At 43.3% G+C, this 16,496-nt stretch overlaps 1 protein-coding gene across 1 annotated transcript in view; it reads left to right on the top strand.

The window, feature by feature from the left end:
• Positions 1-16,496, top strand: part of JUP (junction plakoglobin) — a 109,742-nt gene that overhangs the window by 79,098 nt on the left and 14,148 nt on the right. The window contains exons 7-9 of the mRNA XM_089674453.1: positions 5,108-5,211; positions 14,580-14,918; positions 15,796-15,951. Coding sequence (XP_089530579.1) covers positions 5,108-5,211; positions 14,580-14,918; positions 15,796-15,951 — 599 coding nt within the window. The remainder of the gene's footprint in view (positions 1-5,107; positions 5,212-14,579; positions 14,919-15,795; positions 15,952-16,496) is intronic.

Raw genomic sequence — 16,496 nt, 5'->3', positions numbered from 1 at the left:
CTAGGCTAGTCCAGATCACCACGTTCCTTTCTTTTGAGTCATCAGGCATGATACGGCCAAATAGTCACCAGTGTTTTTTTTTTGTTTTTTGTTTTTTTTTTTCTTTTCCTTTTTGTATTATTCACTGTTGAATGCTAAATGGCATCATGATCTAGATTTTCTACTACAAAATTCCTTGTACATTTAGCCATGTGATTTTGACAAATCCGAATGCTGTGTGAATCATTTTTATTATTTTGTGTGGTTTTTTTTTTTTTTTTCTTCTCCTGGAGTGACTTTTGTGGGTTTTTTTTTTCTTTTTCTTTTTTGTCGTTTGTCTTCTGGTTTGTGTATGTGTGTGTGTGTGTGTGTGTGTATGTATATGTGTGTATGTATATGTATATGTGTGTATGTATGTATGTGTGTATATATATGCATACACACACACACACACACACACACACACACACACACACACACACACACACACACACACACACACACATACATATATATATATATATATATATATATATATATATATACACACACACATATACATATATATATATATATATATATATATATATATACACACACACATATACATATATATATATATATATATATATATATATACACACACACATATACATATATATATATATATATATATATATATATATATATATATATATATATATATATATACACACACACATATACATATATATATATATATATATATATATATATATACATACACACACACATATACATATATATATGTGTGTGTGTGTGTATATATATATATGTATACATATGTGTGTGTGTGTGTATATATACACACACACACAACACACACATATATACACACATATATACACACATATATACACACATATATACACACATATATACACACATATATATATATATATATACACATATACAAACCAGAAGACAAACGGCAAAAAAAGACAAAAAAAAACCCCCCACTAAATCACTCCAGGAGAAGAAAAAAAAAACAAACACAAAATAATAAAAATGATTCACACATAAAATTATTTTTTTTTTTGGGTCTGAGTGTCCAGGGCCCTGGTTACCCATGTACAGTTTGGGTAGAATCACACCAGCGCAGTCCTGTTGCATGGACAAGGCAAAATGCCTCGTCTCCTATGTGCCCGGATCACACCACTGTGTTGCGATGGTGTACGGGGTCATGGTGGCTCTGAGAAAAAATACTGCATGCAGCCAGCAATTGAACTTTTGAAAGCCTGTGTGACATCTCAAACGTTGTTTATAAAAAAAAAAAAAAAAAAAGAAAAGGAAACCGTGCGTTCCACTGAGCTCAGTGCTTCATCACTTCAATGAGCTCAGTCAAAGTGCACTGCACACCGTCTGCTGTGCTGGAGTGCAGCAGCTGATGTGAACCAGCCTTTAGAGACCCTGTCAGCAACTTAAATTGCAAGCAAGAGTATAGCAAATGCTTGGTGTTTTTTCATTTTCGTTCACTTGCAATGAACCTCTAAGCTTACTAGCAACTTTGGCTACTTCAGGTTCATTCCCTAGCACAGCGCCCTCCCTCCTTGTACATCCTAGCTCTCTCCCCTTTTAGAGTGGTTTTATATGGATGGCAGGGGGGGGGGGGGGGGGAGGTAAACACAGATGGCTGAGCCATGATTTTACCACTCCACTGACCTCTCACCTGAATCCTAACATAACAGCTTGACAGGGCTGTACATGTAGAAAAAACAAAACGGGGCGCACACTCCTTGTACATTACCGTGATAAGCATTTTATTATAAAAATACAAATGCATATTTACAAGCCAAAAAAGTCATAAAAACAGACAAGGAGTTAAAAGATGCCAGTCATTGGCAACAGAGGGCTTTGGGTAAAGTCCTAACGCGTTTCGGGAGTTGAACTCCCTTCCTCAGCAATGGATGCCACAAAAATCCATTTTTATCCTTTGCTCAGAGGAAGGGAGTTCAGCTTCCGAAACGCGTTAGTACTTTACCCGAGGACCTCTGTTGCTGATGACTGGGCATCTTTTGACTCCTTGTCTGTTTCTAGGACCTTTTTTGGCTTGTGAGTATGCATTTTTATTTTTGAACTACATTTCTTATCACGGTAATGCACGAGGAGAGTGCGCCCGGTTTTGTTTTTTTCTGCTAGTATCGAGATTCCCCGATCCATCAAGGGTGGCACTTCAGCAAGTGAAGGATTCCATATTTTTGAGTGCAGCAAGAAAGATTTGAGCGCTGGTTTCGGGATACTGTTAGGGCTGTACATGTGCCTCTTCTGCTTTGCATCCGCAGCATTTTAAACTCTGGTTGCAGAGTTTGACAGGTGGCACCGCCTGTCAAGCTCTCCCTTTCACAAGCATTCGGTCTGCAAAAAGTTTAGGGTGTACCGCTGCATTGTTGGTGGAGAGACTGCCTTGGAACTGGTCAGAAGCTTGGAAGTCAGATGGTGTCGGCGTCCAACACACCGCTATGGACACTCCTATGTTACTTACAAACTTTTCATACAATATTTAAAATTTGCATTTAGCTGGCCTTTCACATTTTTCTAAAAAAAAACGGAATAGTTCCTCTTTTACACAAATGGAAGTGGAAACGTTGTGACAGCTGTGGTTTTTTTTTTTTTTTTTTTTTTTTTTTTGGGGTCACCAAGCATTGTTTACCGATTTGAGGGTTTTTATTTATTTTTTTTTTTTCTTTCACTTTTTGTCCCAGGCAGAAGGAAGTAAAATCTCTCCAAAGTGACAAGGAACTTCTTAAACCTGGACTCAGGACTCTAAGGCCTCTTTCACACGAAGGGTCCGATCAAGTCAACCTGTCAGTTTTTTCAAGGAGTACCTGATCGAACCCTTCATTTACCCCTATGGACCGGCAGGTGTAAACAAACTTGTGTCCGTTTACACTTGCCTACCTCCAATCTGATCTTTAAAAAAAAGCTGAAGGGGATCTGTCCCCCTCCGTCTAGGTAGATCGGTGGGCAATTGGGTGTAAACAGACAGCTGAGTCGGTTTATTCCCGGATGCCCGTAGAGCGGAGTGTGCTCCGTCTGTGTCTGCTCTGCATAAACTGAGCGAACACGAAAGCGTTTCCACCTGCTCTGCTCAGCAGGGGATAAGCGGACATATCTGCTACTGATCAAATCAGAGTCTGCCCCATGTGAAAGGAGCCTTTTCATTTAAATCTATTTCTCAGTAGCCATTAGGGTTGTAAATCCACTTTGTGTGCACTGAATGCCTTTACAAACCCAGATATTACCCTGCAAAAATAGTCATTTATTTATTTCAGGTACTTGTATAGTGCCATCAATTTACGCAGCGCTTTACATATATATATTGTACATTCACATCAGTCCCTAACCCTCAAGGGGCGTACAATCTAAGGTCCCTAACTCACATTCATACATACACATACTAGGGACAATTTAGACAGGAGACAATAAACCTACCAGCATGTCTTTGGAGTGTGGGAGGAAACCGGAGTACCCTGAGGAAACCCACACAGGGAGAAGATGCAAACGCCAGGCAGTTGGTGCCGTGGTTGGGATTCAAACCAACGACCCTCGTACTGCCAGGCAGAAGTGCTAACCATTTAGCCACTGTGCTGCCCATAAGCCATGACATCACTGTGCGCTAAAGAGCAGGGCCCTCAATCCCCTCATGTTTTGCATTGTATTGGTATTGTTCTGTCACATGTTCTGTCCCCCTTTGTAATGTACAGCGCTGAGTGAACTATTGGCGCTTTATAAATACTGTATAATAATAATAATTTAGCCACTGTGCTGCCCATAAGCCATGACATCACTGTGCTGTCTAGTTATGATCGGGAGCTGGGATGGGCTCCTGATCATACGACTACTGTGACAGCCAATCCCAAGGACCCTAGTACTGCCAGGCGGAAGTGCTAACCATTTAGCCACTGTGCTGCCCATAAGCCATGACGTCACTGTGCTGTCTAGTTATGATCGGGAGCTGGGCTCCTGATCATATGCGCTGTGGAAAATGCTCTCAGACAAGCACCTTAGTGGAGGTGCATCTTTATTGGGTGAGATAAAGTAGCAAGTATAATAAAATTAACCAGCCTGAAGTGGACAGTGTGATTCCAATAGACGGCCCGTCCGCTCTGAGGGGAGCTGAGATCAAAGAATGCTCCTGTCGGCTTCAAATCACGTGGTGTCAGCGTACCAGCGTCCTGGGTGGTGTCACCATGGCAAACGAAGGCAGTGTCCGGCGTTGGCTTCAGCTGGGAGCATATGTGGGGTTACCAAGACGACATGTTTCGCGCAGTTGCGCTTTGTCAAGTCTCTGGTAACCATGGCCGGCGGCCACTAAGGTGCTTGTCTGAGAGCATTTTCCACAGCGCCTTTTTTTCCAGTTCTCTTCATCATGCATATGATTAACAAGGCAGCAGTGGTGAGCTCATGATTAACTGTTCACATGTTTCCACCTGGAGTGGCCTCTCTGCGCTCATTTGTATGAGTTTTCCGCTCCTGATCATATGACTACTGTGACAGCCAATCCCAGTAGTCACATGGTCGGGGGGGGAGGAGAAGAGATGGACTTCCTGACAAACACCCTCTAATTCTGCTTTTAGACCCAGTTAAAGGCCTGCAGCGGATGGGAAGAGGTGAAATTTGAAATATTTCCTATTAAGAATGCACAACTGTAAATATTCCTACTTGTTAAAACTGGCAAGTGGGGAATTGCGCACAAATATGTATGCTGAATGCTTTGTAAACACCCCACAAAGCGTAAGCCACTGTGCCTCAAGGGCTTCTGGGTAGAGTTTTCTGGGGCTCTGTGTTGGAGATGAAAGTGGAAATCCTTGCTTTCAGGTGCTAATTACACCAGAATCCCTCAGTCCCCGAGGGAGGCTCCATGATGTCAGAGGTTAGAGCAATTTAGATCCAATGGTGGCTATTTGATCTCCTCGTCCAGGCACATGTCATGTTGCTGCATGTTGGTTACGGCTGCCTCGAGCCATGTCACCATTCTTCTCATTTTCATGTTTCTTTCTACCAGAGAGACGGCCTTCATCGTATGTCTGCCCCACAGCGGAGCTTTTGCAGCTGCCTTTTAATTGGTTTCATCATCTTTGTCTTCCAGGGGGAATGCAGGCTCTCGGGAAGCATCTGACTAGCTCCAGCCCTAGACTTGTACAGAACTGCCTGTGGACTCTGAGGAACTTGTCTGATGTGGCCACCAAACAGGTGAGAAGAACCTGCTAAACATCTGCCATGTGTCTGCACAGCATTACCCAGCTGGGGATACGGTTAGTCCCACACAGATTGCCGGCACGTATTAAGGTTTTAAAGCTGGCGATCCTACAAAAGATTCACATTGAAAACATCTGCGGCAGGTGAGGAGGCCATACGTATCCTGAACGATTGGCTAAATACCAACCGCGTTGACCAGGAAAAGCCAAGGAATTCTCAGTCACTGAAATGTATATAAAATATTTTTGCTGACCTAGTGGTTCAAAACATAAAGCCATGACAGGTGACTTGGGCTGTTTTTCATGCATTAATGGGGGCGGTGTGTTGTAGATACCCTTCATAGTTTGATCTTTTTTCAGCCAGACTAAGTCCATCCAGTTCAGCCATTAAAAATAAGTTATAATCCTATATCCACAGTTGATCCAGAGGAAGGCAAAAAACCCCAGCAAAGCATGATCCAATTTGCTCCTGCAGGGAAAAAAATTCCTTCCTGATCCCCCGAGAGGCAATCAGATATTCCCTGGATCAGCTTTACCTATAAATGTTATTATCCAGTTATATTTTGTGTATCTAAGAAAGAATCCAGGACTTTTTTAAAGCAATCCACTGAGCTGGCCAGAACCAACTCTTGAGGCAGCCTATTCCACATTTTCACAGCTCTCACTGTGAAGAAACCTTTCTGTGTTTGGAGATTACATTTCTTTTCCTCCAGATGTAAAGAGTGCCCCCTTGTCCTCTGTGATGACCTCAGGGTGAATAGCTCTACACCGAGTTCACTATATGAACCACTGATGTATTTATACATGGAGATCATATCCCCCCTTATGTATTATACATGGAGATCATATCCCCCCTTATGTATTATACATGGAGATCATATCCCCCTTATGTATTATACATGGAGATCATATCCCCCCTTATGTATTATACATGGAGATCATATCCCCCCTTATGTATTATACATGGAGATCATATCCCCCTTATGTATTATACATGGAGATCATATCCCCCTTATGTATTATACATGGAGATCATATCCCCCCCTTATGTATTATACATGGAGATCATATCACCCCCTTATGTATTATACATGGCGATCATATCCCCCCTTATGTATTATACATGGAGATCATATCCCCCCTTATGTATTATACATGGAGATCATATCCCCCCTTATGTATTATACATGGAGATCATATCCCCCCTTATGTATTATACATGGAGAGCATATCCCCCCTTATGTATTATACATGGAGATCATATCCCCCCTTATGTATTATACATGGAGATCATATCCCCCCTTATGTATTATACATGGTGATCATATCCCCCCTTATGTATAATACATGGAGATCATATCCCCCCTTATGTATAATACATGGAGATCATATCCCCCCTTATGTATTATACATGGAGATCATATCCCCCCTTATGTATAATACATGGAGATCATATCCCCCCTTATGTATAATACATGGTGATCATATCCCCCCCTTATGTATTATACATGGTGATCATATCCCCCCCTTATGTATTATACATGGTGATCATATCCCCCCTTATGTATTATACATGGAGATCATATCCCCCCCCCTTATGTATTATACATGGAGATCATATCCCCCCCCCCTTATGTATTTTACATGGAGATCATATCCCCCCCCCCTTATGTATTCTACATGGAGATCATATCCCCCCCCCCTTATGTATTCTACATGGAGATCATATCCCCCCTTATGTATTATACATGGAGATCATATCCCCCCCCCCTTATGTATTCTACACGGTGAGCATACCCCCCCCTTATGTATTATACACGGAGATCATATCCCCCCTTATGTATTATACACGGAGATCATATCCCCCCTTATGTATTATACACGGAGATCATATCCCCCCTTATGTATTATACACGGAGATCATATCCCCCCTTATGTATTATACACGGAGATCATATCCCCCCTTATGTATTATACACGGAGATCATATCCCCCCTTATGTATTATACATGGTGATCATATCCCCCCTTATGTATTATACATGGTGATCATATCCCCCCTTATGTATAATACATGGTGATCATATCCCCCCTTATGTATAATACATGGAGATCATATCCCCCCCCTTATGTATTATACATGGTGATCATATCCCCCCCCTTATGTATTATACATGGTGATCATATCCCCCCCCTTATGTATTATACATGGTGATCATATCCCCCCCTTATGTGTTATACATGGTGATCATATCCCCCCCTTATGTATTATACATGGTGATCATATCCCCCCCTTATGTATTATACATGGTGATCATATCCCCCCCTTATGTATTATACATGGTGATCATATCCCCCCCTTATGTATTATACATGGTGATCATATCCCCCCCTTATGTATTATACATGGTGATCATATCCCCCCCTTATGTATTATACATGGTGATCATATCCCCCCCTTATGTATTATACATGGTGATCATATCCCCCCCTTATGTATTATACATGGTGATCATAGCCCCCCCCTTATGTATTATACATGGTGATCATAGCCCCCCCCCCCCTTATGTATTATACATGGTGATCATAGCCCCCCTTATGTATTATACATGGAGATCATAGCCCCCCCCCTTATGTATTATACATGGTGATCATAGCCCCCCTTATGTATTATACATGGAGATCATAGCCCCCCCTTATGTATTATACATGGAGATCATATCCCCCCTTATGTATTATACATGGAGATCATATCCCCCCCTTATGTATTATACATGGAGATCATATCCCCCCCTTATGTATTATACATGGAGATCATATCCCCCCCTTATGTATTATACATGGAGATCATATCCCCCCCTTATGTATTATACATGGAGATCATATCCCCCCCTTATGTATTATACATGGAGATCATATCCCCCCTTATGTATTATACATGGAGATCATATCCCCCCTTATGTATTATACATGGAGATCATATCCCCCCTTATGTATTATACATGGAGATCATATCCCCCCTTATGTATTATACATGGAGATCATATCCCCCCTTATGTATTATACATGGAGATCATATCCCCCCTTATGTATTATACATGGAGATCATATCCCCCCTTATGTATTATACATGGAGATCATATCCCCCCTTATGTATTATACATGGAGATCATATCCCCCCTTATGTATTATACATGGAGATCATATCCCCCCTTATGTATTATACATGGAGATCATATCCCCCCTTATGTATTATACATGGAGATCATATCCCCCCTTATGTATTATACATGGAGATCATATCCCCCCTTATGTATTATACATGGAGATCATATCCCCCCCCCCCCTTATGTATTATACATGGAGATCATATCCCCCCCCCCTTATGTATTATACATGGAGATCATATCCCCCCTTATGTATTATACATGGAGATCATATCCCCCCTTATGTATTATACATGGAGATCATATCCCCCCTTATGTATTATACATGGAGATCATATCCCCCCTTATGTATTATACATGGAGATCATATCCCCCCCTAATCCCCTCTTCTCAAGAGAGAATAAATTCAGTTCCTCTAATCTTTCCTCATAGCTGAGCTCCTCCATGCCTCAGTTTGGTTGCCCTCCTCTGTACTTTCTCCAGTTCCCCAATGTTCTTTTTGTGAATTGGTGCCCAAAACTGAACTGCATATTCCAGATGAGGTCTTACTAATGATTTGTACCGGGGTAATATGATATCTCTCTCTCTGGAGTCTATACCCCTTTTAATACAACAGAGGATTTTGCTCGCTTTAGAAGCCTCAGCTTGGCATTGCATGCCATTATTAAGCTTGTGATCTACCAGAACCCCCAGATCCTTCTCCACCATTGATTCCCCCAGTTGTACCCCGCTAGTATGTATGATGCATGCATATTCTTAGCCCCCCCATGCATAACCTTACATTTATCAACATTAAACCTCATTTGCCACATAGTTGCCCAATTAAACCATGCACAGGCATTGCTAATGATCCCTATGTAATATGCGACTTTGAAAAAATGTGCAGCAAAAATGCTGCTTGCGGGACTTTTAGTATACTCAACACACCTTAAAGGACTAATTTACTCAGAGAGGAGGCAGGAGGGAAGCTAAAAAGATAGCTGAGCCACAGCTTTTTACTGCCGCGGTAATATTTAACTTGGCACGCTTGGTTTCACAGTTTGTGAAGCTTGCCAATTTGATATGAATGGGACCACCAATGAGGCCAAGTCAAACAGTTTGGTTGCAGCACAGTATTTCATTGCAAAATCCTTACATGCAGCATAGCATTGGCCCCAGGGTTGATGTTAGGTTGCCTGTATGGGGCCCCATGGTTTCTGACAGGTAGCCCCTTCCCAAGAAAAAAAAGTTTACTATGCTTCAGTTATGAATGAACACAGTGACTGATCAATCATTGTGTTCATTCAGGAAAGAAAGGGGCTGGTAAATGTGACATCGTTAATGGACCTTCCCCCCCCCCCCCCACTCTCCATTTGCAGCTGCCGATGGGAAGGAGAAGAGGGAGCAGGCTGCACTGCGGGAGTGGGGGCACACAGGGGCCTGAGCAGCAGGGGAAAACGTATGGCACACAGGAACGGTTGGGGGGGGGGCCCAGGTAGCTGGCTGAATCTGATGTTGGCAAGGAAGTTGATTTGGCCCCGGAAAGGGGAGGGGGGCAGCAGTTACTGGAACTGACCTCCTGTATGGCTCTCTGCAGCAGCTGAAAGCCAGCAGGAGGGAGAGCAGACTCCAGCTTTCAGCTGCTGCAGAGAGCCATACAGGGGATCGGTTCCAGTAACTGCTACCTGACCCCCCCCCCCCACCTCTTCCTGGGGCCAATCAACCTCCTTGCCCACATCAGATTCAGCCAACCACCTGGGCCCCCCTACTGGCCTTGGGCAGGTTAAAAAAAAAGTTGTTTTTTTTTTTTTTTTTGTAATTAGGGAGCCTGCAGAGCATTGAACCTGTGATGAGCAGATCACTGGTGCAATGTCCAGCTCCTGCAGACTCTCAGGATAGCTGTCTGCTCAAACTTGTACAGGCAGGCAATTACCTGAGAGCAGGAAGATCAATGGACTATGGGAGTGCTCACCAACGCCCTCGCAGCTCATTGAAGACTTCAAGCCGTCAGTTACATTGGATGAAGATACTTGAAGACATTCATTCACAGGAAACTATGAATGCTCTGGCCATGTGAGCGGAACCCCGCACAGCCACGCTGTTTTGAAATAGTGATAGCGGGTGAAGAGAGAAGATCCCTGGCCTGCTGTCACGGGAGGAGAGGCTGCAGATGGTGGAACATGTTATATCTTCCACCCCCAAAAAAAACAGGTGGAACACGCTCCAAAAATGAACTTCTCCTGTAAAGTAGTACTAAAGTCTGCAGCACAAAGAACCAATAGTGGAAAGGAGCATGGTGGCAGGAGTAGAGAGCAGAGTAATGAGGTCATCAGCCTGTACAGGCTGGGGATGACAAGGAGACCCGTAACTGAACTGGAACAGCAAAAAATCATGTCTTCTACGCTACCAGACACAACTGTGTGGTGTGGCAGAGCTGTGTAGATCTCAGGACTGGACAAAAATGTATATAATATCAATATAATCTTTTTTTTATCTGATTCGGCTGTTTATTCGGAATTCAGCTTTAAGATGCTTTCTGATTGCCTATTTTGGACTACAGTGTCATTATTTGCTCTGCCTTATTCAGTAAGCCTGCGTGAGTTCATGTTATTTACTTGGGTCATTGGTTCGAATCCCAACCACGGCACCACCTGCCTGGAGTTTGCGTGGGTTTCCTCCAGGTACTCCAGTTTCCTCCTACACTCCAAAGACATGCTGGGAGGTTAATTGGCTCCTGCCTAAATTGGCCCTAGTATGTGTATGTATGAATGTAAGTTAGGGACCTTAGATTGTACGCCCCTTGAGGGTTAGGGACTGATGTGAATGTACAATATATATGGAAAGCGCTGCGTAAATTGACGGCACTATATAAGTACCTGAAATAAATAAATTTACTTGGCTTGAAGGGAATAAAAATGATCTACAAAGCAAAAAAGGCAAGTGGATTTCAGAGAAGTGAGCTGATGTAAGGAGGGAAAGGTGATGAATTGGGGCTGTAATTCTTTCTACTGTCCACTGTGCAGAGAAGTGCATCCTTTCTATCACTCAGGAGATGGCTGACCTTGAGAGGGTGGTGTGTATTGGCTGTATGGAGAGTAGTCCACCCTAGAATGTATTGGCTGTATGGAGAGTAGTCCACCCTAGAATATATTGGCTGTATGGAGAGTAGTCCACCCTAGAATATATTGGCTGTATGGAGAGTAGTCCACCCTAGAATATATTGGCTGTATGGAGAGTAGTCCACCCTAGAATATATTGGCTGTATGGAGAGTAGTCCACCCTAGAATATATTGGCTGTATGGAGAGTAGTCCACCCTAGAATATATTGGCTGTATGGAGAGTAGTCCACCCTAGAATATATTGGCTGTATGGAGAGTAGTCCACCCTAGAATATATTGGCTGTATGGAGAGTAGTCCACCCTAGAATATATTGGCTGTATGGAGAGTAGTCCACCCTAGAATATATTGGCTGTATGGAGAGTAGTCCACCCTAGAATATATTGGCTGTATGGAGAGTAGTCCACCCTAGAATATATTGGCTGTATGGAGAGTAGTCCACCCTAGAATATATTGGCTGTATGGAGAGTAGTCCACCCTAGAATATATTGGCTGTATGGAGAGTAGTCCACCCTAGAATATATTGGCTGTATGGAGAGTAGTCCACCCTAGAATATATTGGCTGTATGGAGAGTAGTCCACCCTAGAATATATTGGCTGTATGGAGAGTAGTCCACCCTAGAATATATTGGCTGTATGGAGAGTAGTCCACCCTAGAATATATTGGCTGTATGGAGAGTAGTCCACCCTAGAATATATTGGCTGTATGGAGAGTAGTCCACCATAGAATAACTTTTCTGAACATCTTCATGACCACATAATGACAAGAAAGGTGGGCTTTAATGCCCAGCCGCAGTGCATTTTTGGAGCATGAGGTTGTGTGCTGAGAGCGCGCTCCTCGCATGCTGACCAAACTGTCCCAGACTGCTCCAGGTGATCGGTGAAATCATGTGACCGCTGGGGATAAAAACATTTATGGGGGGGGATTCGGTAATATCTAATACACTAGAGACTTATGGACTTTGATCTGAACAAGACCTCCAGAATGTTTGTCCTGTACAGTATGTGGACCACTATTTTAGCCTCTGGAGAAAGCTAGTTGCCTGGTGGATTAACTTTTATATTTTGATGCTTTTTGAGAAACTATCCAGAATCGTAATCTGCAGTGCTACATAGGAGCAGTAAAGTACAATCACTGGAAGTCTTGAGTCTGCTGACCCCTAAAAAGAATGCACCCCCCAGGGACCTCATCTCAGCAGTTGAGACAATAATCGTGCTGAGCCATCGAGAGCTCCTTCTAGTGGCTAATCCTATAGATTTCTACAATTTTATCAGAATGAAAATAAGGAATGCCAAGCGTGTATAAAAAAAAAAAAAAAAGCGTCACTATTAAGGGCTCATTCAGGGCCGTAGATAAGGGGGTACCACCAGTCCACCTGTATAGGGCCCAGGTCAGCAGGGTGGCAGCTGGCTGAATCAGATGTGGGCAGAGAGTGTGATGGGCACGGCAGGGGGGGCGGATGGACATTACTGGAACCAATCCCCTGTATGGCTGTCTCTGCAGCAGCTGAACGCTGGCTTCCTCCCCTTCCACTGGCTTTCAGGTGCTGCAGGGAGAGCCATACAGGGGATTGGTTCCAGTAATTGCGTCCCCCATTGTGCCAATCGCCCTCCCTGTGCACTATACATTTCCCGTTGATGCCAAGGCCTGCCTATGTGCCCCCACCCTCGCAGTGCTGCTTTCCACCTTCTTTCCACCACTAGCTGCAAGCACACGATAATGGAGAGTGGGTGAAGAGTCTGGTAAATGTCATTTTACCATCCCTTCCTTTCCTAAACGAAAACAGTGAGTGATCGGTATAGATCGCTCACTTGGTTCATTCATAACTGAAGCATAGTAAACAGTATTTTTTATTTATTTTTTTTTTTTTTTTTTGGGGCGGGTAGTTGTCAGGTTGGCTGTATGGGGCTCCGTGGTTTCTAACAGCAGCCCTGGGCTCAGCAGCCCTGGGCTTGTGGCATGTTAATTCTTGAATGCTGGCCTTCCAGTGCATCTCAATGGACTGAAAATCAGACATGCACCTGTTTGTGCATAGCCCACTACAGTGCACACTAGTAGTCCACTGCAACACTAATGCCATGCTTTGGTGCATTGGGGTACCATTAGACGCATGTATGTTGCGGTAGCCACGGCGCACACTTTTGACGATATTGCAGCAAGTCAAAGTATGTATTCGCTATAAATGCACTATACTGTGTCTTTAAAAATTGCATTTTATATTGACACATTTCAAAATCTGAGTGTCCTAGATTCCTTCTCCTGCAGTCATTCTGTAAAGCTCCGAGTTCCCTGCTCCACCCAGATCTCACTCCTCTAACATGCTCAATAACTTTTATTATGAGCATAAAGCAAACATGGGTGTGTAGACTTGTGAGAGTGAGCACACACCTTGCCTGTAATAGTCCCTGATTGCCTGCAAAGGGTTGCGGTTTATGAGCGGGCCACACCTCAGCTTGTCCCATGTCTTCCCAATTACAGCTCTAATCACTCCCTTCATAATCCAGAGGAGATGATATACTGGGCTGAGATCACACCTCTGTAATGGAAGGTCTTGAGTTAGAAAGACAAGGGCGATCCTAATCTTTTGATACTGAGGGATTTAACCACTTTGGGCGAAGTTTTTAGTTGCTCAGTCTTGGAACCAAGATCACAAACTATTACGAAGAGTAGAGAATGACCGCTAGTTAGCTGAAACAATTGGCTTCTTTATGGCGTAAGCTACACAGCTAGGATGTAGCTGCATCTTGTAGGGATCATGATTAGAGTATTGTGCAGTCATGTGAAAATGACCGGACATAAAGAGCTTTTGTAGTTTGTTTTTTTTTTTCTTCTATATATGTTGCTCATTTAATACCAGGATCGTGGGGTTCTAGGTACCTTTTTTCCAGGCTGTGCTGCCTTGTTTTGCTAAAAAGCCTGTTTACAGAACTCAATAGCTAAAGCTGAAATTCACACACTGAACAAATGAGTCAAAGCAAGCACTCCTCTCCCATTTTTTTTTTTTTTTCTTTTTTTTTTTTTTTAACCTTACTGTGCCACCATAGTAGGTGGCTAAGCAATTTCCAGTGTGTTAATACAAGATTTTTTTTATGTTTTGTAGGAAGGCCTAGACAACGTGCTGAAGATTCTGGTGAACCAGCTAAGCTCAGACGATGTGAACGTCCTCACTTGTGCCACCGGCACTCTCTCCAACTTGACCTGCAACAACAGCCGCAACAAAACCCTGGTGACCCAAAGCAACGGAGTGGAGTCTCTCATTCACACCATCCTGAGAGCGAGCGACAAAGATGACATCGCAGAGCCAGCAGTCTGTGCCTTGCGCCATCTCACCAGCCGTCACCCCGATGCAGAGGTGGCTCAGAACTCTGTGCGACTTCACTATGGCATCCCGGCCATCGTCAAGCTGATTGGCCAACCATACCAGTGGCCACTGGTCAAGGTAGGAAACTGTTCTTTTTTTGTAAATGTATCTGATCATGTTATTCAGTGTCCTTCCTTACTCCAGGAATTAAACCATTTTACATGGAATGATTGATTGTTCCACACTAGTAGCCAGCGGACATTTTCAAAGAGTTCTTGTACTACAGTAATAAGTCCAGTTTTAGAGGGTAATGATGGACTTTGCTATCCTCGAGTCTTCTAGTAATTACTTCAGAAACAGGAGCAAAATCTGCAAAACACTCATCACAAATTTGACCATTGGAGGACAGGCAGGCTGTGTTCCCAGCACAGCCAGAAACCTGACCACGTGTGCTTTCCTGCCTACTGTGGTCAGTTTTAAATAGGAAAGCAGAGGGACTGGCAGGATCACCAAGGATTTTGCACAAAGAGTACAGGATACTTTTTAACCCAAGTATGTGTAACAGATACATATCAGACATTTGAAATATTGGGGTAGCATTCTTTAGGGTGGGATTCTGTAGATGCTACCAAACCTCATAAATGCTTGTGGGGCTGGCTCATCTATTAGGAGCACATTGTGAAGACAACCTCTTCCATGGGCTAACGTACTTATCGCACCCTTATGCAGATTGGACCCTAAAAGGTAACAGGCTCTTCTACTTGCATCCTTTGCAGCGTGTGTTTTGGTCTCCAGGGGTCTCATTGACATAAAAACTCCAAAAAGTTGGTGCCGGCTGTAACCGATTTGGGTGCATTGGCTGGGTAACCGATTTTGGTCCAGGTATTTGTTCAGGCCTGTCTTATCCTCATAACAGTGGAGCCTTTTTTTATTTATTATATATATTCTAATTTTTTTTTGTATTTTTTTTTTTTTTGTTGTATTTTTTTTTTTTTTTTTTTTTTTTCCTTAACAGGCAACCATTGGATTGATCCGAAACCTGGCGTTGTGCCCTGCCAACCATGCCCCACTGCATGATGCTGGCGTCATCCCCCGTCTGGTTCAGCTGCTTGTTAAAGCTCACCAGGATGCACAACGGCACGCAGCTTCTGGAACCCAACAGCCATACACGGTGAGACAGCGATGCAAACAGTGACTGCTTCCATCCAAGTTCATGTTTTGTGGTACAAAAGCTAGCGTGTTCATTTTTTGTGTCGGCTGCCAGTGCCAAGCATTGGGGTGAAGACACCTGGTAGGATTCCCCATGGTGATGAGCAGTCTGTGCACTGGCTTAGTGTCTTCCCGGGACCCGAACAAGCATATGTAATGAAAGAGCCGACAGCTCGTTTTTCCGTAGTTATAAAGTTCATTTTGACAGGTGTGGTGCAAAATAAGAGGCTTACGCGTTTCGATGTGTAGTCTTAGAGCCATGACTCGGGACTATAGTACGAAACGCGTAAGCCCAGCAGCCATTGAGAAATACTGTGCAAGCTGTGATTGGTCACAGCTTGTCACATTGTACAAGGCTGTTGTGAATAGTCTTGTACCATGTGACCTCGGTGATCATTCACAGATTTCACACGTAGTAAGCAATGATATCAGCAAGTGACATCTTGTTTACTGTCCATGTGATCACTGATTGGCCAATCAGTGATCACATGAATCGGGACCTCACAC

The sequence above is a fragment of the Staurois parvus genome, unplaced genomic scaffold (assembly GCF_062004578.1).
Source record: "Staurois parvus isolate SC_StPar_1 unplaced genomic scaffold, SC_StPar_1.0 ptg000151l, whole genome shotgun sequence".
NCBI classification, from domain to species: domain Eukaryota; kingdom Metazoa; phylum Chordata; class Amphibia; order Anura; family Ranidae; genus Staurois; species Staurois parvus.
This window is presented reverse-complemented; position numbering and strand designations above follow the sequence as displayed.